This window comes from Heterocephalus glaber, unplaced genomic scaffold (genome assembly GCF_053883595.1).
Source record: "Heterocephalus glaber isolate CG9 unplaced genomic scaffold, H.glaber_assembly_v1.0 deba00000122, whole genome shotgun sequence".
Taxonomy (NCBI): Eukaryota; Metazoa; Chordata; class Mammalia; order Rodentia; family Bathyergidae; genus Heterocephalus; species Heterocephalus glaber.
This window is the reverse complement of record NW_028258138.1, coordinates 4588636-4613492: the sequence shown is the minus strand read 5'-3', so window position 1 is coordinate 4613492 and position 24857 is coordinate 4588636. Positions and strand designations below refer to the sequence as shown.

Here is a 24857-nt window from a genome sequence, read left to right as displayed (position 1 = left end):
CTAAAGGAATGCTGGAATTGTAGGTAAGTAGACACAAGGAAGAGGAAACAAGAAAGATGGGGACTGCCTGATTATCTGCCATGTACAAAACAAAGGGAAGACTGTTAAAGAGACTCAATCACACTGTGAGAATTGCAGCTCAAGTTTTAAAACAAAAACTAAGGATAAAAAAGTATGACACACAAAACCCTTCCACTAGGTAAGAGCCATGGCTTTCCTAAGCACAGCACATTTGTACGTACCTAAGCATTTTGTGTAACTTATCTGGTGTCATACCATTCCCATTATCAGTAAATGTCAAGCATATCCGGTCATTTATCACTGTTTTGTCAATCCATATCTGTTTAGCGTTCACATCAGGATCATAAGCATTATCTGGAAAGCAAAGAGTTTTGAGAAATTCTGAGTTTGCATTTTAAAGAGCAATTAGTTCAGAACAAACCTGTAATAAGCAAAAGAATACCATTATTTTAAGACTACTTTAAAAGTTACAAGTTTGCCAAGGATGTGGCTCAGTGGCACCTCGCCTGCCTGGCAAGAACAAGGACCTGAGTTTGATCCCTGGACTGGAAAAAAAAAAGCTTACAAGTTTTAGGAACTCCAAAGGCTTGAAAACACGAAACTAAACTATGTTCGCTGACTAGAGAAGAATCGACCATTTCCAAAGCCCTCAGTGTTAGCAGGGAGCAGAGATTGGCACCTGTCGCACTGCACATGTCACAGTGTCACGGCACACGGGGATGGTAGGAGGTGTGACCTGGTGATCCTGATGGCAACCGAGAGTAGCCGTGGAGGTACACGGTACTTACTACACGGATGAAAAGCAGTATGGCCTTCGAGGCCACATACTCCATGGAAGACTCGCCTTACCAAGTTCTACAGCTGTGGCCCTTGTCAGTTTACCGCGTTTCTTCTGGCGGTCACCCTTATCTCTCTGCATACCTTCCCAATTAATATCCTTGTTTAAAAGCACACTCATTTCTCTCAGAGTAAGTGTAAAGAAATACACTGAAAAATGAAAGGGCCTGGGATGTAGCTCAGTGGTGCCTCGCCTGCCTGGCAAGCGCAAGGTCCCGAGTTTGATGGAGGGCAGGGGACATAGTAACAGGAATAAGATCATCTCATAAATTACCCAAGACCTACCTGAATAGTCATATGTGTACTTATTTACTTATCAATCACACACACACATTTATCTCAATTTTTTCCCCCAGTACTGGGACCTGAACCCAAGGCCTTCACACTGAACTACATCTGTTGTTTTGGGGGTTTATTTTTTTGTTGTTTTCTGAGAAAGGGTCTCACTACGTAGTTCAGGGTGTCCTTGAACTCACTACATAGCACAAGCTGGCCCCAAACTTGAAGCAATTCTCCTGCCTCAGCCTCCTGAGTTCTGGGATTAAGGTGTGTGCCACTGTGCCTGGCTCACCTATAGTTGGTTTTGTTTCAGACAAAATCTTGCCAAATTGCCTCAACTGGCCTGACACTTGAAATCCTCCTGCCTTAGCCTCCCAACATGCTGAGATTAAGGCTTGCACTACCACACCTGGCTTTCTTGAAATATATTCTAAAGTCTTTATTATACATAATGGAGTTTTCAAATTCTCCTTTTATAAAGCAGCCTATAATTAAGTAATCTTTTTTCAACCACTTCAAGAGGACACCACAAAGAGAGCCATCAGAGTCACGGATTGCTCCTTTAAGATAACATGAAAAATAAGAATAGTGGGGCCGGGGATTTAGCTCAGTGGTTTCACCGACTGCTGCGCAAGGACCCGAGTTCAATCCACGGTACCAAAAAAACAAAAAACAAAAACAAACTGGAGGAAAAAATAAGAATAGCTATGTCAAGCAGGTGTGGAGGCATGCCTGCAATTCTAGCACTCTGGGAGGCCAAGGTGGGAGAATCCCAATTCGATTGGGCAAATTAGTGATTTAGTAAGAGACTCTCTTAAAATAAACAATAAAAAAAGGGCTGAGGATGTAGCTCAGTGCAAGGGTCCTTGGTTCAATCCCAAGTGTGCCTGGGGGTATGTGGCTGTAATGCACAGTACATCCACAAAATACCACCTGAACCCTCATTGTCAGGGGAAGTAAGAATTTACTAATATAAATCTAACAACCAAGAAGATGAATCCACTTGCACCTCTGAGAAGCATAATTCTCATTTTTTACTTTCATAACCCAAATGAAAATATTTTTAATACAGACACTTTATGAGCTTAGCAAATTAAATCTTAAGTACTAGGAAACAGCTGGGAAGTGGAACGCTGGGTAGGCATTAATCTGAGAATCACTGGACTAGCTGTCATGCTAGGTAGGTGAGCATCACCATTAATGTTCTCATTCAAGGTATTTTTCCCCCTATGGTACAAGTCTATAATTGTTCAGTAAACTCTTTAACGCTATAATTGCAAGCAACATACAGTATATGAAATGTTAACTTACGTACCTATTAATTCAGCAACTGCACTGAACGGCCAGGTATGACTAGTTGAATTTGTGTGTAAAAACTTCGGGCAAAGCTGAAACAAACCAACCAATGATTTATGTAAATTAATTCAGATCTTACTTCCGAGAACAAAAACCAATATAATTTGTTTCTATGTTAAACAAGATTGAAACTAAATAGAGATAACTCAACTGCTTGCTGCAGGGAGATGTGCCTTAAAAGACTCCTGGGAAACGAGGCTGGGGACGCAGCAGCTTCCACAGCAGGGCTTGTTTCAAACCCTGCCTTCTCGGCCGGATGTCATCAACTGCTCCTCTCCTGCCCCGAGAAGGACCCAGTGAAAGCCCTCCAATCTAATAAACATCACTCCCTACTCTCCCTTCTCTAAGACACAACTTTACAAAGAACGTCTTTTCTTTTCATCATAGGAGCTTTGCTTGTTCAGCAGGCTTTTCAGCCCGCCACTTAAGAGTCATGATTTCACACTTTGACTTGTGAAAGTCAACTTCATTACACTCCAACTTCATTACTGTCAAATTTCTGGCAGTGGTGTGGTATGCAACTATACTCTCTAAACAAATGTTAATTAGTAGTTCTAGTGCAGTAAGCCATTCTGCTTTCACTCAGTAATAAAGCAAGGGATAAAATACCAATCAATATCATTTGTTAGGGAACTCTGCAATTTCCCGAGAGTTGTAGACAACAGATACAGAAAAATGTACACATGGTTTTAAAAATCCAAGGCTTGAACTGTTCAATATGCAGAGAATTCCCTTGCGTTTTTGCATTCGTTTTTAGCAGATTCTCTCATATTGAAAGAAAAAAGAAGTATGTCAAGTGTGTGTTAAGTGTGAAGAGCTCTAGAAGCAAGTTTGGAATATAAATCAGGCTGGGATATTTACAGTGCTCAGCTGCTGCCACCAGGTATCAGAAAGGTCTGCCAGACCTCTGACCCCACTTGCTTCCAGACAACCTCCCATGCCACTTATCTATTAGGCTCAAGTACTACACACGTGAGAAACGGTACCCTGGAGAAGACTGGTCTCAAACAGAAGTATGTGCACTCTAGACTTTCTATGACATACATCTGGGAATACATATATTCCTTGCTTGACGACCTACCTGGTTAATGACTGTTCACAACCCGCCACTCAGTTTTACAACCCATCTTTTTTGTTGTAAAGCTCTGTGCATCTTGTTTAGAGAGCCTCAATGTCTTTTTTGTACAGTATGTCTTGTTTATACAGTACTGTAATTTTTTTTTGGTATAGGGAATTGAACTCAGGTCCTTGCGCTTGCAAGGCAGGCAGCAGAACCACTGAGCTAATTCCCCGGCCCCAGTACTGTAACTTTTGTTGATTGTACTGTACTAGTTTCATTTTCTGTTACACATTACAGTACTGCATATCAGAGTTATGCAAATAAAAGCAAAGCCATCAAGTTGGATTTCTCTTGTCCTCAACACTGGAATGTACGTACTATATACAATCCCTCATTTAGCAACTAACTCTTTTAACAGCCTAGACACAGGCAGTGGACTTAGTCGTTACACAAGAAGCATTCGTATGGCATTCATGAAATACGGAGGAGTGCATGTCACTCAACCTCTAAAGCACACTCCACAAGTTTCTAAAGAAACCAATCTCTAGACTGTCATTTGCACAAGAAGTTTTTTCTCTAATCTACTTGAGAACACGCCAGCTGGTCAGCCGTCAGGAAGATCTTCCTGTCCCTCCTTCTCCTCCTCCACATCCCCCACCATCTGTGAGAGATCCCCATAACCCTCCCGCACCTAAATCTCACTAAGGGACATGGCCCAGGAGGGAACCTCTTGTTAGCAAGCAAGTGACTAAATCACTACATTTCTGTTAAGGGTAAAGTCTGGAGTTAGAAACAGGGTACTGGGGTCCACGCTGTGATATTCTAAATCTAGATGTAGAGGGAAGTGGTAAGAATGTCAGTTTTTATTTAATTCCTTCATTCTTCATACTGACTCTAAATTGAAAAGGTCCACATCATTCTTGAGTAACAGTTCCATAAGAACAAAGTGGGTGGCAGTAAGAAATAACAAATGCTAATGTGTTTTTTATGGGGGGGCGGTAAGCATAGGAGATCATTTTTAGCAATCCTTAATGCTCCATGTCCTTAGCTGGAAAGAAAATTACCTTTGAGCAGCCAAGGCCACACGACATGCACACACTTCACACACACACTAGAAATAGGCCGACTACGATGTACTATATTCACTAGGTGTGTCATCCTGGGCAAGAAACTTAAGCTCTGTGCTTCCAGTTCTGTCACCTATAAAATTGGAATGACAATAGTAGCAGTTCATTAGGTTAAGAGAATTACACAACTTAAATATCTTTAAGTGCTTAGAAGAATGCCTGAATATAAGAAAAATAAGCATTTTTTTCTTTTTATTTAAATATGGAATGCTTCACAAATTTGCGTGTCATCCTTGAGCAGGGGCCATGCTAATCTTCTCTTTTTCGTTCCAATTTTAGTATATGTGCTGCCGAAGCAAGCACAAATAAGGATTTTTTAAAAGTAAATGTCCCTTTAAAAGCAAAACTGAGCTCATATAAAAATAAGCAAAATCCTCAAGGCCCCCAGGTAAAGAAGGAACTAAAAACCAAAGATACATAAATGGGGCTGCACTGGAAATAAAAGTGAGAGCATTTAACTGATCAGAGAAAGCTTTGGGTTTTGGTTTTTGTTTTTGTTTTTCAGTGATATTCCCATTTATTTCACTTTCAGTAATGTTTTTCTCCTACATGATTGAACACATATTTTGCTTTAAAATTAACAGTCACAGTTGAAGAAACAGTGGCTTATTTTTCTAATTAAGTTTCCAAGCTACTGAATCTTAAGGCTTCAACCTTAATGTTGCACCTTATTATTTTCACTGAACAATACGATCCTCTATTTTAATAATTCCTGGTGAGCAGCAATTTTGTTTTTCCAGTGGTTTCCATTTGCCAAACAGTCATAACAGATGGTTCAACATGGTGCCCACCACTTCCAGGGATTCCACCTGATGAGTCCTCAGTGCAAGAGCCATGGCAGCCTCCACCCAGAGTTCAGCCATTGGGACTTCTCTATCGGGGCTGGCCAAGAAGTCCCGCTTTGGCTGCCAGGGCCTCATTCTGCTGAATATGGTATTCCTGAAATCTCATGGATATTCTTTGTGTCATTTTTAAATGTTTCTGTAAGCAATGTTCTGAACAGGTGATCTCTTCAGGTTTTACTTCTCTTGTTGTGAAGTCTTTAACACAGTCCAAAAAGCAGGTTTCTGTAAGTTTATTGTAGGTTCCCAGGAATTCCCTAAACTGTTTTATCTGATCAGACTCTGATATCTGTGCAGCCATATCCTTTTGATTTATGAGTCACCTTTTCTGACGCATGAGTTTCCTGAGTTTCTGAGAAGTAGTTGTCCACCCTCTGCTCAGGGTTCCAGTGAGGCCTGATTTCTACAAGGTTCTCCAAAGCTGGGCCCTCAAGTTCTCATTTAACTTTAGACTTCTATGAAAGTAGACATTCAGTCACTGGCTTTCGTCCCTATGAGGCTGGGGGGACTGTGATGACTGTCCACCTGTAGGGGTTAAAGTGGGCACCTTGGCCGGAGAATGGCAGAGAGCGAAAGCTTTGGGTTTTAATGGTGACTCAGAGATAGGTGATTTGGCAGAAGATAATCACGCATTTTCTTTGAAGCAACTGTCTCCCCTTTGCCTAAAAGGGGTGGCACGAGGGCCGGGGATGTAGCTCAGTGGTTTCACCGCCTGCTGCGCAAGCGCAAGCACAAGGATCCGAGTTCAATCCCCAGTACCAAAAAAAAGAGGTGGCAGGGCTGGCCCCTACCTACTGGGAAGCTCATCTGCTTTGGCCTATAGGCCCAAAGGCAGGGAAAATGTGTGCTACAAGGTGTACAGAAGAGGTACACCTCCACGTGGGTCAGGGTCACCTGCACAGCATACAGAACCACTGCAGTTCAATCAGACAGCACATGATTCCCTTGGGTAATTATTTTTGAGATACAATCCAAAACCAAACTTTTAAGGAGAACAACACACAAGGAGAAAATGTTAGCAGACAAGACCCAATACTATTAGAGATCACAGGCCCCACTGGAATACTCAGTAAAAGAACACGAACACACACACACACACACACACACACACACACACACACGACACTATGAAGTAAACACAGTTTTTAAAGAATCAACAGAGGCTCCTAGGACAGTGAAGCTCAGCTGGTCCCAGCACCCGGAAGGAAGCTCCCCTGCTGCCATCCCAGGCTCCTAGGGCCAAGAAGGTGAGCCGGTCCCAGCACCCAGAAGGAAGCTCCCCGCCTCCATCCCAGGCTCCTAGGGCAGTGAAGCTCAGCTGGTCCCAGCACCCGGAAGGAAGCTCCTGCACTGCCATCCCAAGCTCCTAGGGCAGAGAAGGTGAGCCGCGTGGGTGCCAGAAGCACCCCCCCCACCCTGGAAATAAGAAGACATATAAATAAGCCTCAAAAACAGACTTCCAGATCACCTACAGCAACCCCAAAGGGAAACGAGATGGAACACTCTGATACTCAACCACCTGGACTCTGAACTGGCAACAAAAGAGGATCTGGGAAAAATGAAATCAGAAATAATTACTCAGATAAGAGCAAAGATTTTGCTCATGGTGCAAGACATGATTAATAAATCTAGAGAGAACACAGATAAAAAAAATAGAGGATCTGAGCAATATGATGGAATCTCAACATAGGAAACAAATGGAATCCATAAAACAGATACAAACAGATTTCCAAGAGATTAAAAACTCCATCGAAAGTCGACGCAGCAGAATGAACCAATATGAGGATAGAATTTCACATATAGAAGATAAGATTGCAATTAGTGAGGAGGAAAAGAAAAATTGCTTTAAAATTGTAAGGGAACACGAGAAATCAATCCAGCAGCTGCTGGACGATGCAAAGAAGAATAACATAAGACTGACTGGAGTTAATGAAGAAAGAGGAGAGAGTGCAGATGACATAAAAAAAACTGTTCACAGAAGTGATGGCAGAAAACTTCCCAAGCAGGGAAACAGAACTTGACATACAGATAAGTGAGGCAATAGGACTCCAGCTAGCCTTAATCAAAAAAAAATCTACACATAGGCATATAATAGTTAGGATTCCAGAAATCCAACAGAAGAACAGAATTCTACAAGCAGTGAGGGAAAAGAAACAAATCACATACAAAGGAAAGCCCATCAGAATCACAGCAGACTTCTCAATGCAAACCCTCAAGGCAAGAAGAGCTTGGAGTGATGTATTTCAAGCCCTAAAGGAAAACAGCCTCCAACCCAGACTGATGTACCCTGCAAAACTATCTTTCAAAATTGATGGAGAAATAAGATGCTTTCATTATAAAGAGCACCTCAGGAACTTCATGAATACCAAACTGGCACTCCAAAAAATTTTAGACAATACCCTAGGAAAAGACAATGAGGATCACAACCCCAGGAAACCCAGCAGAATGAATCCATTGGGCGTGACAAATTAAATGCAAAGGGAGAGAATCCAACAAAAAGAAAAAGTCATGACAAGGCTTTTAAAACTTTTGACTTCATCTCCCTAATGAGTGTATAATCCAATCTTATTATTGTACTGATTAGTATTTTTCTGATTCTAGAGTTGCACACCATTCCTTGTGCTATACTGGCTGTTTATCATCTTCTTATGTCTACTTTTTAATTGGGTTGTCTATTAATGAGCTCTAAGAATTCTTTATATATTCTGGTCATAGGTTATATGTATTATAAATATGGTCTGTTTAAGGACTACTTTTCATTTTAGTGATGTCATTTAAAGTTCTAAATTTTGATGGAATCTCATTTATCAATTTTTTTTCTTTTATACATCATGTTTTTTGTATCCTAGGTAGTTCTTGGCTACCCTGAATTCAAAAATATTTTCCCTAATAATTTCTTCTTAAAGTTTTATACTTTTAGGCTTTCTTATTTAGGTTCATAGATCCCTTCAAGTTATTTTCATGTATGGAAAAAAAGGGTTGAGGTTAATTTTTTATATACGGATACCAGGTGTTCTAGTGCCGTTTGCTGAAGACACTATCTCTTTCTCGGCTCTTGAATCAAGTTTATATTCTATAAAATGCTAATGTTAAATAATCTTTCAAAACTCAGTGGACCATATATGTGTGGGTCTATTTCTAGATTCTCTGTTTTATTCAAATGATCTGTATGTCTTTCCTTACACCAACACTGCCTTAATTACTGTAGCTTTAGAAGAAGTCTTAAAATTGGGTGCTAAACGTCTTCCAACAATGTTTTTGTTTTTGTTTTTGGCTTTTCTGGGTCCTTTGTACTCCTATGTAACTTTAAATTTCAATATCCAGTTCTTCATTTATAGCAAGTATACACAGACCTGAATTTTTATATATACCTTGAGTTTTCTAATCCTGCTAAATTCAAGTACAAGTTCTAGGGGCTCCTAGAGATTTCTTAGTATTTTCTCTGGAGATGATCGTTTCATCTACATATAAAGATTTTGCTTCTGCCGTGCCAATCCTATCCTAGTTGTGTCATTTTATTACCAGATTATTCTGGTTTAGACCTATGTTTCAAAGTCTAATGGACAGATGAAGAGTAGGCATATATGCCCTTGTTCCCCACTTTAGGGAGAAAGCATTGTATTGTCTCCATTCATAGAAGGAGTTTTTGTTGGAAGTATGGAGTACATGTCTTTGATCTGTTGAGAAATTTCTGTTCTACTTCTAGTCTCCTGATAGCTTTTATCATGAACAGCTGTAGAATTTAGTCCATTACTCTTTCTCCAACTAGTGACAGGATCATATGGCTTTCTCCTTTCCTGTTAAAATGATTACTTTTGGGGATGGATCTTCCAATGCTGAACCAACACTGCCATCCCTATAATAAAACCACTTTCTACATACTGCCAGATCTGACTTCTAAGAGTTTGTTTTGTTAAACAAATTTCTATCTATGTTCATACTTTTTTCTTCTATTATCTTTACCCAGGTTTTAGGATTAGCACAATGTTGATTTCCTAAAATGAGAGAAGTGCTCCTTCTTTTTTCTGCTTTAATTGTTTGATATAATTTATCAGTTAAAACGTTTATGAGCCTGCTGTTGTCATATAGGTAGGTTTTCAAGCTAGGAATATACTTTCTTTAATAGGTGCTATTCAAATTTTATATTTCCTCCAGAGTTAGTTTCATTAATTTGCCTTCTAAGTCACTTCTTAGAAGTTGTCAAATTTATTTCAGAAAAGATTTTTGTAATACGCTTTCTATATCCTTTTAAATTCTGTAAAATCTGTGGTAATGTCTCCTAGATCTTAATATTGTAATTTTAAAAATGTATAACTGATATTGTGTAACAGGAAGAAAAGGTCTAAAAGAGTTGGGTAATTGAGAGGGGTAGGGGAAGGGAAAAAAGGGAAAGGAAAAAATATGAGAAGAGGAAAGAAATGGAAACAAGGTCTTTGCAAATAGGGAAGGGTGGAGGGGGTGAAGGGAGGGCAAGGGAAGGGGAAAAAAAAAAAAAGAACCAAGAGACTCATGTAATGGTACAAGATCCCAATGATGAATGTAACTGTATTTTATACCTAAAATGTACCAATAAAGTTAACGGGGGAAAAAAATAAACAAATAAATAAATTGTACCAATAAACTTAATTAATAAAAAAGATACCTGAATGGTTAAAAAAAAAAAGAAACAACAGAGCTTTTAAAATCAGCAAAATAATAGTTATAAAATTTTCAAAACTGTTTAAATACAAAACTCTTAAAACGTGGAAGCCTAAACACATGGAGTGTTTATCTCTGTCTCCTCCTGAAACTACTTCAAAAGGGAAAAAGAAAAAAAGCATAAACAGAAGAAAAGAAAGAACTAGAGAAGTGATGGGCAACACCAAAGCGGTAGTATGGAAATAGGAAAGCACAGACTATGAGAATTGCCTGAATAGCCTGGCAAGTTAAATCAGAAGCCTGCAGGAGAGAGAAGCCCGATAGAACAAGCCAGGAACCTCTTCAGAGCCCCACGAAAGTGTCTGTGTCCTTAAACCGTGAGTGCCAGATTGCGTGACGACAAGACAGACTGAAACTCTTGGCAATGAAGATTCCCCAGAACCTTCTTTCCTCTTACGTGCACTGGGGAATCACACCGTTATGGTTTAGATCTAAAACGGCCCCTCAGAAGCCTCTGTGTTCAGAGGTGGGGTTTGGAGAAGTGAATGGCTCGTGGGTGCTATACTCATCAGTGGATTAATCTGCAGATTTGTTCATAGCTGATCACAGCTGCATGTGCTGCCAGGAGGCGGGGCCTGGTCTGAAGAGGAGGTCCCTGGAGCGAGACCTGGAAGAGTGTTGCCCTCCCTGGCTCCTGCCTTCTCTGTTTCCTGGCCACCATGAAGAGGACAGCTTTCTTCCTTGGGACACTTCCATCATGCCCTTCTTGCCTTAAAGCAGGTGGACGATGAACTCAATCCTCTAAAAACTGTGAGCCAAAACAAACCTCTACTCCTTTAAGTTTGGGGGGTCACGTATTGTGTCCCTGCAACAGGAAAGTGACTAATACATCCACAGAATACTATGTGTCTGTTCTTTAGAGAAATTGATGACAACAAGCTGGACTCCAGGGACAAGTGAAAAGAGATGAGTTAATAGCAAGTCAGCCAACAGTCCACATAAAACCCTCCTGTATATGGCACTCCAGGTATCTCAGGGGAAGACAGGTGAGTCTTCAACATATGCTGCTGGGGAAACTGGATATGCACAGTACCTCACGACACATACAAAACTTAACTCAAAGTGGACCAAAGACCTAAATGTAACAGCAGCAACTACAAAACCTTTTTTAAAAAGCACAGGAAAAAAAAATTATATATTTAAGAACCAAAACATAAATAAAGAAAGCACAGAAGAAAAGTTCCTCGGATTGGGGAATGATTTCTTGGATATAGAAAAAAAAAAAGAACATACATAAATTAGACTATATCAAAATTTTAAATTATGTATAGGACATAATTAACAGACCAAAAAGGCAATTTACAGAATGGAATATTTGCGATCAAATACCAGATAAGGAGTTAATATCCAGAATATAAAAAGAACACCTACAGCCTTCCACTGCAGCAGCCATTGAAGAGCACCAGCCATGGCTCTACACTACCCCATGGCCATGGGCCTCAATAAGGGCCACAAAGTGACCAAGAACGTGAGCAAACCAAGGCACAGCCGCCGCCACAGGCACCTCACCAAGCACACCAAGTTTGTGCAGGACATGATCAGGGAAGTGTGTGGCTTTGCCCCCTATGAGCGGCACGCCACGGAACTACTCAAGGTCTCCAAGGACAAACGGGCCCTCAAGTTCATCAAGAAAAGGATGGGAATGCACATCCGAGCCAAGAGGAAGCATGAGGAGCTGAGCAACGTGCTGGCCGCCATGAGGAAAGCAGCTGCCAAGAAGGCCTGAGCCCCTTCTCTGCGCGGAACAAACCTTTGCAGTAAAAAAAAAAAAAGAACACCTACAATTTAACAACTTAAAAACTACAACTGGGTTAAGAAATGGGCAAAGGATTTGTCTTAGTCACTTTCTCGCTGCTAGGACATAAGATCCAACGCCCCAACTTAAAGGAGACAAGGTCCACCTTGGCTCACAGTGCAGCTCCAGGGCAGGTTCGGCAGGTTCAGACACACGGCCTACCAAGGAGGCAGAGACACCCTTCCAGGTCACCCCCGAGACACACCTATTCCCACCAGACCCCAGCTTCCTAACACCAAGCCCCCTGGAGCTCACCACCCCCAATCCAATCATTCCATAAGGCCAGCCTCTGAACACAGGGAGCTGTGGGGGACACCCAGATATAACCCTAACGGGACCTGAACAGCCATTTCTCAAAAAAGGTATACAAATAGCCACTAAGGAAATGAAAAAATGTTTGACATCACTAATCATTAGAGAAATACAAATAAAAAAACCATAATGGGATGCCATCTCTCATTACCATGGCTACCATAAAAAAAAAGTCCATAAGGGCCAGGGATTTAGCTCAGTGGTTTCGCCACTTGCTGCACAAGCACAAGGACCTGAGTTCAATCTCCGGTACCAAAAAAAAAAAAAAAGTTCATAAGAAGTAGAACTTGGTGGTCTGTTGTTCAAAAGTCAATACCAAGTTAGGGCTGGGGATTTAGCTCAGTGGTGCTGCTGCCTGCCTCACAAGTGCAGGTCCCAAGTTCAATCCCCAGTACCAAAAAAAAAAGTCAATACCAAGCTGGAGTCAATTCCGGGCAAACCCCAGCAAAATGAAACCAAGAAGGTTGTAGAGAGAGGTTCTTCATAAATAACTGCTGGGTAATAGGAACTATCACACCAGACCACCACAGCCACAACCTTACACAGAATACTACTACCTCTGTGAGGACATCTGCCCACCACAGCCAGGTCGGTCCTGGGCTGACACCACCCTTATTGCTGACCCAGGGAGCCAAGGCTAGCTGCTTCAAAACACTTTACATAAGCCTTGGTCTTTTTCGTCTTCCCTGAGTGCATCCATATTCATCATACTGTGGATTGCAACACCCTGCTCAGCCCAAGTGAAGAAGAGCTACTCTCATTTAGGCCAACAGTTGCTGCAATGTCAAATGGTGCAGCTGCTATGGAAAACAGTGCTGCAGATCCTCAGAAATTAAAAATTGAACCACCATCCCCGCCTGCCTCACAAGCACAAGGACCCAAGTTCAATCCCTGGTACAAAAAAAAAAAAATAGAACCACCATATGATACAGCGATTTCACTTCAGGTACAGACTCCTCAGAACTGGAAGCAGGGGTTCCAAGATGGCTGGGTGCCCATGCTCGCAGGGGATTACTCACAACAGCCAAAAAGTAGGGGCGACTGAAATGTCCATCAGCAGATTAATGGACATGAAATGTGGTACAGAAAGAAACTGCTCTCCAACATCAAACGAGTGGGCTTGTCTCACACCAATACCAGTTCTCCAATTCTCAGAACACCATGCGGTGTCCAATCATCAATGGGAGGCTAGCACTAGATACCCAGTTAGTGCAGACCCACATAAGGGCTCAGTCCTATAGACGGCCCCACTTCAGATGGCAATTTCAAGTCCAGGCTGCTGGCACTTCTGACAGACCAGCTATAAATTGAGGGTTTACATAATCTCCTCCTCAGATTTGATCATTTGGTTTAACAGCTCACAAACTCAAGGCAATTTTTTTTTGGTACCAGGGATCAAACTCAGGACCTTGCGCTTATGAGGCCAGGTATGGTGCCACTGAACTAAATCCCCGGCCCTGAAGGCAATATTTAATTATGCTTACTGATCCTTTGTAAATAACTGGCACAGTGGCTGGGTGTGGTAGCGCATGGCTGTAATCCCAACACTTGGGAGGCTGAGGCAGGAGGACTGCTGCAAGTTCCAGGCCAGCCGGGGCTACACAGAGTCCAAGGCCAGCCTGAATTGCACAGCAAGACCCTGTCTCAAAAAAAAAAAGTACCTTGGGGCCGGGGATTTAGCTCAGTGGTTCTACTGCGTGCCTCGAAAGCACAAGATCCGGAGTTCAATCCCCGGTACCCACCCCCAAAAAAGAAAAAAAGTGCCAGGCCTGGCCTAAACAAACAGGACAAAGCAAACAAGCTGCTTTCAGCAAACAACAGCTGTTTCTCAGTAAATAGGGCAAATGGACTCAAAAGGAAGTATTCAACCTCCCTGGTACTAAGAAGTCCAGTGATTGTCTCTACACACCTGAGCAGACCATCCTTGGGCAACCAAGTTATGAACATTTCACCCCAGATTCCTTAGCCCCTTCAATACCTACATAAGCCCAATTCCCTTCCTAGTTGTTGCTAATCTCTCTCTCCTGGTGTTAGCCCATCCACCCATGGATGAAATCTCTCCCACTAGCTGCTGCTATTTCTCTCCCCCAATGTCAGACCATCCACACATGAATATAAAACTTGGCTATTCCCAGCTAGCAGCTAGAATCTCCCTGATTTTAGTCTCTGTCACTGAAACAAACTATTCTTTTCCTCACAACAAAAAAGCCTATTTTAAGCAAGTGGATTCATGTGCACTGTCTATAACAAAAAGAACTGGCACAGTGACAATGCCAGTAATCCCAGCTACTTGGGAGGCTTAGGCAAGAGGATAAGGGTTCCAGGCTAGCCTGTGTGACTTATTAAGATCCTGTCTCAAAAATAAAAAATAAGAGCTGAGAATGTAGCTTAGTGGTAGAGTGCTTGCCTAGCATGCATGAGGCCTGGGTTCAAGCCCCAGTACTGGGGGGAGAGGACAGAAAATTTTACGTTACGGTATTTTACCACAATAATAACCTAACAAATAGCAAGCTAGCAAATAGACGAACACAACACTCCTACCTTCCTGTTCATACCAAGCTTCCAAAGAGCTACCAGCCAGCATTACATTTAGCACACACGGCAGGAGACAAGATACAGAATTCCTCTCTAGAAACTGATTTCTAAAAGTTCCATTTGCTTGTTTTACAACTCGATCTGGCTTTTCTGGATGGCACCTTATTTTTGTTCTCATTTTTACAAGTTACTTTAAAATGTTTTTAGTTATTTGAAAGGTATTTACTTTGTGGTCTAACTTTCCCCTTTAAGGTCCACTATTATAGCGGGAAGGCACTCCCAGCAAAAAGGCTCCTTCTTTTTCATCACTCAAAAACAAAGCTGCCACAGGCCAGCTCTGCTCGGGCAAGAGTCTCTTCTAGTCCACCACTGGCCTCTCATTTGGAAATGTGAGCGGAAACTATCTCCAGACATTTGAGAGTGTCTAAATTAGAAACAAAAATACATAGGGAAAAAATAAAGAACCAGCAATAATGCAAGTGAATAAAAGAAAACCTCAAAAACAAACAAACAAACAAACAAAAAGCATAGCTAATAGGTCCAGCAATAAGAACAAATATTCTGTGCAGGGTGATTTTTAAAAGATGGGGTTCCTGGGCCAGGGATTTAGCTCAGTGTTTCCACCGCCTGCCCCGTAAGCACAAGGACCCGAGTTCGATCCCTAGTACCAAAAAAAAAAAAAAAGAAGAGGTTCCTAACAATTTAAAATATAGTAAGAGAAAGGTAGTTCAAGTGGAAAGAGTACCCCCAAAAAAGTAAAACAATAATGGGAAACAGTAAACAAAAGAAAACAGAAAAAGAAGGAAGAAATTTTCAAAATAAATATTTTCCATATTAAAAAAAAAAAACCCAAGGGTTAACAGTATTTCCTTAAGAGCTATAAAATGTAAAAAGATGTAAATTGTGACATCAAAAACAAAAAAAAATGCAGGGCTGGGGATTTAGCTCAGCGGTTTTGCCGCTTGCTGCGTAAGCGCAAGGACCCGAGTTCTATCCCCAGTACCAAAAAAAAAAAGGTGAAGAGAGTAAAATGTAGTTTTCACAAGCAATTAAATGTTATAAGTAGGTCAAAGGTTATATAGTTGGCTTTATGAAGGAGAAATAAGTCCAGAGATCTAATGAACACTGCAGATACCAGTTAATAATGTATACTACAATCAATATACAATACAAAAAATATATATAAAAATTTGCTAAATACACCCCAGATCTTAAGGAATTAAACTTCCAGGCTAAGTACCCAATGTGACATATACGTTTGGATCAAACAATAAAGCATGTCTTTAATCCTGACAGAAATAATTTTTTTTTTTGGTACCAGGGATCGAACTTGGGACCTTGCGCTTGCAAGGCAGGCGGTGGAACCATGGAGCTAAATCCCCAGCCCCTGACAGAAATAATTTCTAATCCAGAACCCAAACCAATCAAACTGTACATCAAGAGAGAGCTAGGTTAGCATGAATATATTTTTAAGAAATGCCACAATTCTTCTTCTTCTCAGGAAACTAAACCTGTTTTTGGAGGGGATGTGACCCACCAACATAAACAGTAATAAAAATGGCAAATACTGAGCACCCTTTGTAGTTGTTCATTTAATTTTAAAAACAATCCTTTGAGGCTGGCTATGTTGTGATGTCCACCATTGAGATGGGCCACTGGAATACAAAGAGGTTAAGTGTCTGGCCCCAGTTAACTTCCGGCTATCTTTCATTCAGGACTAGAGAGGACTACAGGCTCCAGAGACCCGGCGTACTCACGTGGAGCTACAGTTCTTGGTGAGGGACTAAATTCAAAAACAAAGAACACTGAAGTGGGAAATAGGAAAGGGAGAAGAAAAGTTCCTGAAAACATGTTAAAGGGAAGTCCCCAAATCACAACCAAGCCAGTGACTCCCAAATGACAAACTGGGTGTGTCTGCACACATCTGGGAAACTTTCCAGCTCTTCTGAAAAATCTGAATTTGATTATCTAGTAATCAGTACAGAGAAAACTAAGTAAACAAAATATAAATCAATTACTAACTTCAGGGAAAATAAGCTTTATAGAAAATATAATCATAGTACCTTAGTTGGCACATTTAAGAATAAAGAATAAGGGGCTGAGGATTTAGCTCAGTGGTTTAGGCCCAAGGACCTGAGTTCGATCCCTGGTACCAAAAAAAAAAAAAGAATAAAGAATAAGAAGTATCCATAAAATAATTCAACCAAAAGGAAAAAAAGGTGTGCTTGTATAGTAGCTAAACCCATAACGGGACTTCTGGAAGAAAAAAAATTCAACCACAAAAACAGCACTGCCAGGTATGATGGTACACCCCTGTAATCCAAGCACTCTAGAGGCTGAGGCAGGAGGATGGCTAAGAGTCTGAAGCCTGGGCTACATAGTGAGTTCAAGGTCACTCTGAACTACAAAATGAGACCCTGTCTTAAAAAAAAAAAAAAAAGGAATGATAAGCATTTTACTTAGAAATATAGGGAAAAAGGCAAAAATTTAACAACAGTTTTTTGACACTCTGCATTCCATCCTCGGATCTCAACACCTCCTAAATGACTTATTAAAATCTGTATACAGTGGTAGAATGCTTGCCTAGCACTCCCAAGGCCTCAGGTTCAATTCACAGCATAAGGAGAAACAAGCGTCCTATCTGAAGTTTTTATACATTCAATTTCATCCTTTGGGCCCTAAATGCTATGGTTTTTGACAAATGTAAATGCTCATTAATTTTTAATCCAAGCATTTGAGAGCTACTACATAGGCAAATGAATGCACATGGATGCGTTCCAATAAAACTTTATGAAATTGTGTATTCTACATAATTTTTTTTGAGAGACAGGGTCTGGCTACGTAGTTCAGGCTGGCTTTGAACTCACTATGTAGCCCAGGCTGGCCTCAAATTTGCATGGGCTGGAGATTTAGCTCAGTGGTTCCACCGCCTGCCTCGCAAGCGCAAGGTCCCAAGTTCGATCTCTGGTACCAAAAAAAAAAAAAAAAAAAAATTGCAGTGATCCTCCTGCCTCAGACTCCCAAGTGCTGGGATTACAGGTGTGCATCACCAGGTCCCGCTCCACATAATTTTCTTATACCATAAAATACTCCTCTTTTTTCCCCAACCACTTACAAATGAATAAATCATATTCAGCTCACAGGGCATACAGAAACAGGTGCCTGACGAAAAGCAAAAGCAGAGCTGGGGATTTAGCTCAGTGGTTCCGGAGCCTGCCTCACAAGTGCAAGGATCTGAGTTCGATCCCCGGTACCCCAAAAAAATTTAAAAATAAAAAAAATTACTCGGTTTTGGGCCGGTGATTTAGCTCAGTGGTTCCACTGCCAGCCTCGAAAGCACAAGGACCCGAGTTCGATCCCCGGTACCAAAAAAAAAAAAGAAAAGCAAAAGCAGACAGATGGTGCCTGTGCAGAAGCTGCAGACAGGAGATGCTCCTGTCAGTGAGGTTCCAAACAGCCCACATGGCCCACAGAACAAAGCTGCTGCGTCCGGAGAGCCTGCTCACAACACCTACCTCTTAAAAGCCTGATCTGTTTTGTTTGTGCAGGGTTGGGGATGGAGCCCGAGCCACACCCACACCCTGCAAGCTCTCCCCCAGCCAGCAACACTGGAAGCATGAAGACTGTTTTAACTCCTCGTCTTTCTGCTTGCTTCCTCACTTCCATCTTGAAGAACCACAGCCAGAAGCATGAGAGGAAGCAGAGAAGGGAAAAGAGAACCAAAGTGCAAACCAGTCCCTTCGGAACCTACCTTTAAAATAAAATTATCTTATTTTTATTTTTTTGGTACCGGGAATCAAACTCCGGGCCTCACGTTTGCCAGGCAGGCGCTGCACCGCTGAGCTATATCCCCAGCCCTCTTATTTTTATTGACTTCCGGTGCTAAAGAGTCAACCTAGGGCCTCAATCATGCTAAGCACACCCTCTACGACTGGACAACATTCCCAGCCCCTAGAAGACAAACTCGATGTGTCTGGGCTTTGTAATACCTGAGGCCAACTGGAAACCGTAAAACTGACCAGATTCGTGAAAGTGAGGGGGAACAGTAATCCACAACGTTTACAGCCAGTGGTCAGGAAGAATAAAGTTGCTCTTCATAGATCCACTAAAGACCACCTCATTTAATAAGTCAGTTATGTAACCAAAGGATTTTTTTTTTCACCTGAAGTATGTAAACAACTCTCAGCAATCGAAAGAGAAACGAAAGAAAAAAGAAAAATGGGCAAGCGGTATGAATAGGCAATTCAAAACCAACAAAGATGATAAAAGTGAAAAAAAGCTCCACTTCTCTAGTAGTCAAGGAAATGAAAATAAAACCAGATATAACTTCACACACACATATACACGCACGCAAGCACACGCACCCCAGGGTGAAAAACGTGTGCAAGTGCAACTGTGCCTGGGGCTGGCGACGACTCCAGGCTAAAAGAAAGAAAGAAGGGGCAGAACAACGCCAATTTAAGCACCAGTAGAGGTCAGTTTTTGCATAAGAACATCAACAGCGCCAGCGGCCACTTAAACTTTCCAGGATACACGTAACCAGGTGAGGACGCCACGCCCATTACTTTGAGGACCTGAAATCTAAATCCTACGGTGTGACCACTCCCTTCCACCTAAGCGACAAAAGGGACGCTGGGAAGGCGCTCCAAAAACTCGCACCAGACGCGACCTGGGGGTGGGAGAGCCGGAGAGGGACGCGGCGGGGCTGAAGGCGCTGAAGCCTCGCACGGCTCGGCTCACCCCGGACCCCGGCGGCGGACGGTCCCCGCAACCAGGCAGGGCCAGGGGCCCACGCCCGAGGGCGGGCGGGTCGCCGCCGAGGCCTCGCCCTCCGACGACAGCTGCGAAGAGATCCACACGGAACCCTGCGCCGAGGCCAGGGACCCAGCCCGGCCCGCCGCCTCCGAGACGCCCCGCCGACGGCAGGGAGATGGCCGCCCCCTCCCTGGCCCCGTCGCGGCCCCGGCCGCCGGGCCAAGCCGCAGTCGCCACCGCCCACTGCCGGCCCCCCTCGCTGGTCCGCCTGCCCGCCCGCCCTCCGGGGACCCGGCCTGCTCCACCCCTCGCGGCTGCTCACCGCGCTGAGGCGGATCCCGCTGGGTGGCTGCGCCGCCATCTTGAGTGAGCTACAAAGCCAGGACCGGCCCTGGCCGCAATCCGACTGGAAGGCGGTGGGGCGATTTTAGGAGGCGTGGCGTCCCGCCTACTTCCGGGGCGGGCATAACATAGTCCCCTCCCATTTGTTTCCGCCTCCAGGCAAAGTGACTTGCTGGCCTAAGCAGGGCGGGGTGTACTGGGAGCTTGGCTGTAGAGCGCCTGCGTGAAACGAGGATGTGGGTCAGGTAGCTGGACTTCGCGAGTGAAGGTAGGATTTGAAGCCTGGCGTCAAGTGTTGTGTGGCCCGGGTGAAGTAGACTCGAAGCACTTAACTTGCTGGAATGTGACTGTATTGAAAAACAGCGTCTTTTGTGCACTAGTGTCAATGTTCTTGAAGCCTTATTAACAAAATTGAGGACAGAAAACAATTGGTACTGTTTGGATTTGCCTGAAAATATGATCAGGATCCCTGTACCCTGATAGAGCCCTTTCACCCCTGCACATTTACTCGGCGTCAACCTTGAGCCAGTATTGGACTAAGTGAGGAGGGTGTAGAAATGAATCTGGCAAGGGCTGCCAAATAGCGAGGTAAAGAAGAAGTTGGAAGGTTTTCAGAAATATCTTTAGCGATTTTATTTGTAAAAAAAAAAATCAAGTGAAACAAATAGAAAACTTGCCTCCATTCGCCAGATGTAGGGGGTTGTAATCCTAGGAATCTGGGAGGTTGAGGCAGGAGCATCAAAAATTAGAGCCCAGTCCGGGCAGTTTTGCAATTTAGTAAGAGCCAATTTCAAGATTAAAAGGGGAAATCGAAGCCCCTGGGTTAAAAATAAAATTACCAGGGGGATTTAGCTGAGTGGTTCCGCAGCCTGCCACGCAAGCGCAAGGTCCCAAGTTCGATCCCCAGTACCAAAATAAATAAATAAAAATAAAATAAAATTGCCAGGTGTGGTGGTGCACAGCTGTAATCCCAGCACTTTGAGAGGTTGAGGCAAGAAGGATTGCAGCAATTTCGTGGCCAGCCTGGATTACATAGTGAGATCCTGTCTCCCAAAAAAGAAGAAAACATTTACCCCAGTCCTTTTCACCAGAATGGTGTAAACAATTTGGTGCACTTTACTCCAGACTTTTTGTTGTTTTGGTTTTTGGCCCTTTTTTTTCCAATTTTTTTTTTTTTTTGCACTACTGGAGTTCGAACTCAGGACCTTGTTCTTGCCAGGCAGGCACAGTGCCACTGAGCTAAATCCCTGGCCCTCATTTTGGCTTTTTTTGAGCCAAAAGCTCATGGCAATCCTCTTGCCTCAGTCCCCCAAAGTACTGGGATTACAGGCATGTGCCACCTCACCTGGCTACTCCAGATCTACTAACTATTGTTCATGTTGTGGGATTCTACCTTTCCTATTCTCTATAAATTACTCCTTTTATATTTTAACTTGAGGCTTTTAAATATTTAGATATTTTTAATTAATGGATAAGAAACGTAACAACAACCCTGTATTCTGTCATGGCTGGCTGGATGTCCTGAATTTTGACTTCAGTTAAGAGCCAGAAGTCCATGGTGCAGATCTGGTGAATACGGTGGATGAAGACACAGCATCATGTTTTCACGAGCTGCCTCTCCAGTCAATGGCACTCTGCAGCAGCATTCACAATGTTTTTTTGTTTGTTTTGGTTTGGTTTGGGTTTTTGTCATGCCTCTTAAACACACAAGAGGATTTCCAGATCTGCTTCAGGAAGTGGCAAAAAACGGTGGATAAGTGTGTTCAAAGAAAGTAGAGTAAACTGGGTGTGGTGACGCACACCAGTTATCCCAGCAGGCAGGAGGCTGAGGCAGCAGGATTGCTATGAGTGTGAGGCCAACCTGAGCTGCTGAATATAGCGCGACCCTGTATGGGGATCAATGCCTAGATGATATGTGGAAAAAAAGCCCTCCCCCACCAAGTGCCTCCTAGTGTAAGCTGGGCCATTTCAGGTGGACTCCTGGACATCTCAGCCCGGAGGTGCCCCACTGGGGCCTGCTTGTCACCTAGAGAAACTTCACTCTGGGTTTTGATGTCATTTGCTGGTGCATGTTTGAGTTCACATTTTGTGGAAGTGGCGGAGCTGAGCAGAGGGCGGGAGCTGGGATGCATTCTCTTGTCCTTGAGGATGTACCTGCCCTGGGTTTTACAGTCACCTGGGTTAGTTGTTCCCTGGCATGATATATGGGAGGACCCTGTGTGAGTTGGGTTCTTTTTTTTTTTTTTTTTTCAGTATGGGGCATCGAACTCAGGTCCTTGCACTTGCGCAGCGGCGGAGAAACCACTGAGCTAAATCCCTGGCCCTTGGGTTCTCATTTTTAAGTGGAGGCAACAGAGTCTGGAATAGAAAGATAAGGAGATTCATCACCAGTGTTTTCATTTGTTCACTATGCTCCTGGAGGTTAAAGGTCATAAGGGTGGCCACTAGGGCAAATCCTGTAGTCTCAGCTCCTGTAGGGAGGCTGAGGCAGGGGAGTTGCTTGTGCCCAAGACTTGGAGCCTGGTGCTTGCAAAGTAAAGGGGCTTTGGCTTTAAATCAGCCAGTCAATACATACATACAGGTACGTTCAGAGAGAACGAGGGAAGAGTGAATTAGTATAAATATTAAAACATTGAAATGAAGATGTTGGGAGTGATACAGGAAGTAAAGCCTGGCAAAGCTGGCTGGGGAAATGAGCAATACTTGTCAATCACAAGATCCCAGGCCAACATGAGGACTCGTCCATGAAACTTCTCCCAAGCTTCCACCAGATGTGGGCAGCATAAAAGAAGAGCAGCCTTTTCCGAAAGCCAGTATCCTGAGTTTGCACTGTGGCCTGGGTGCTTTTCTGAGACAAGGTGCATACTTTTATTTTTGCTTTTCCCCTCTTTTTCTCTTTGTTCTGCCCAAGTTTGCTCTGCAGAGCTGGTTTCTTCCACATCCATTCACCCCCTACTTTTGAAATAAACTTTTGGCACCGTTTTTGGCTTGTCTCGTCCAATTCTTTGTTCCAGGCCAGAAGGACCTGGAATACTTCTGATTGGCTAGCCATTTCTACAGAAACTGCCACGTAACTGGAGAAGGTAGAGGTTAGTAACAGAGCAATTGCCTGCCACATAAGGGCCTGCCTGGGTTGGCTCCCCACTGCATGGTGGTGCATGCTTATAACCAGCACTTGGGAGACAAAAGCAGAAGGATCACCTCAAGTTTAAGGCCAGCCTGAGCTACATAGCGAGACCCTGTCTCAGAAAACCAAAATTTTTAAAAGCCATCCTGGTGCTCATCTACACAATCCAAGCTATTTGGAAGGCAGAGGCAAGAGGATCATAAAATCCCAAATGCTGGGATTATAGGCGTGTTCCACCACACCCATCAGTTGATATTTATAAACCAGCATGAACATGAACAAGGAAACAGGAAATACAAAAAACTACATAAGTTAACATATGCTTACTTCCCTTTACTTTCCTTGTTAGGGTTAAGGCAGAGAAGAGTTCTTTACCCCACAGGCCCAAACTGGCCTGTTTGGGAATTTGGTTCTCATCTGGCTCCTGATTTCTTGGTAGGTCAGGTCAACAGTTTTGTTTTTGTGATATGGGACTTTAGCATGAGTGACACCATTTTGGTTTGGTCTGATGGGCCCAGAGCAGGACCTCAACCCAAACCAATGTCCTTCCGTAGATTTTATTTAACAGGATGAATATGGCTTCCTAAAAATGACTACATCCTAATCCCTGGAACCTGTGAATTGTCACTTTGTATGGCATGGGGGCTTCAGAGATATGATGAAGTGTAGAATGTGAGGTGAGCCTGGGTTATCCAGCTGGGCCCTAGGTGATAATGCAAGTGTGTCCTAATATTTCTTTTCTTTTTTTTTTTTTTTTTTTTGGTACTGGGGATGGAACTTGGGACCTTGCGAGGCAGGCGGCGGAACCACTGAGCTAAATCCCTGGCAAGTGTGTCCTGATAGAGGGACTCACTGGAGATTTGGTCACAGAAGGCTAACTGACCATAGGCAGAGACACTTGAACATGTTTTGTGGCTGGCTTTGAAAATGGAAAGAGGCCAAGAGCTGAGGAATGCAGTTCTACAAGCAAAGACATCCATGCTGGAGCCTGAGAGACTGCAGGGGAATCCAGACCCTGGAGCTACCTTGGCTGCTGCCCCACGAAACTCACTCCAGACTTTTGCCTCCAAAAGTGGAAGAGGATACATTTCTTCACTTTGGAGCCACTAAATTTGTGGTGATTTGTTACAGCAAACATAGACAACACCCTTCATGTCCAAACAAATACCTATTTATACATGCAAATTCTTCCCCACACATGTTCCCCAGGTTTATTGTTGTTGTTGTTGTTTTGTTTTTAGTTTTTTGAGACAGGGTCTTGCTCTGCAGTTCAGACTAGCCTCAAACTCACTATGGAGCCCAAACTAATGCTGCAGTGCGAAACTTGTACAGAAGTCATTTTGCACACATGCGTGTATATCAGATACATCCTTGCAAGGGCAATTGCTGGGCCAAAAGGTAGCATCCAAGCTGGCATGGCAGTGCACACCTGTAATTACAGTATGTGTGAGGCTGAGGCAGGAGAATCTGGAGTTCAAGGTCAGCCAGGGTTAGGAAGTATACATCCACTTGTTACTTTGATAGAAACTGCCAAATTTCATTCACGCAGGCAAAACAAATGTTTTGTTCCTTGTTTTGCGTTTTTAGACGGTCTTACTATATAGTCCAGCCTGGCCTTGAACTCACTATTTAGCTCAGGCTGCTTCTGACTTGTGATCCTCCAGCCTCAGCCTCCACAGTGCTGGGATTACAGGTGTGTACCCCTATTCCTGGATTGGAAAGCATTTCTATTTCCACTGGAAATGCATAGGGAATCTTGTGTTCCTGATAG

General features: G+C 43.1%; 1 protein-coding gene, 1 long non-coding RNA gene, 1 other non-coding gene and 2 pseudogenes across 5 annotated transcripts in view; 2 read left to right on the top strand and 3 right to left on the bottom strand.

Annotated features, from left to right (window-relative positions):
• The window catches only part of Morc3 (MORC family CW-type zinc finger 3), a 54134-nt gene extending 34059 nt beyond the window's left edge, over nucleotides 1-20075 (bottom strand). For both annotated transcript variants that reach the window (XM_087211973.1, XM_087211981.1), the window contains exons 1-3: nucleotides 19940-20075; nucleotides 2453-2525; nucleotides 243-375 (exon numbers count right to left, since the gene is read on the bottom strand). In XM_087211973.1, the coding sequence (XP_087068099.1) occupies nucleotides 243-375; nucleotides 2453-2525; nucleotides 19940-19978 (245 nt within the window). In that variant the 5' untranslated portion in view covers nucleotides 19979-20075. The remainder of the gene's footprint in view (nucleotides 1-242; nucleotides 376-2452; nucleotides 2526-19939) is intronic.
• On the bottom strand, nucleotides 2769-7265 carry LOC110348667 (mitochondrial import inner membrane translocase subunit Tim9 pseudogene; annotated as a pseudogene).
• LOC147830319 (U6 spliceosomal RNA) lies at nucleotides 4877-4983 on the bottom strand. The gene has a single exon (XR_015439420.1). It is a non-coding gene; the product is annotated as a U6 spliceosomal RNA (small nuclear RNA).
• On the top strand, nucleotides 11600-11946 carry LOC101696335 (large ribosomal subunit protein eL36 pseudogene; annotated as a pseudogene).
• The window catches only part of LOC106009209 (uncharacterized), a 35404-nt gene continuing 30605 nt past the window's right edge, over nucleotides 20059-24857 (top strand). For both annotated transcript variants that reach the window (XR_002394106.2, XR_015451532.1), the window contains exon 1: nucleotides 20059-20227. This is a non-coding gene — a long non-coding RNA (uncharacterized LOC106009209). The remainder of the gene's footprint in view (nucleotides 20228-24857) is intronic.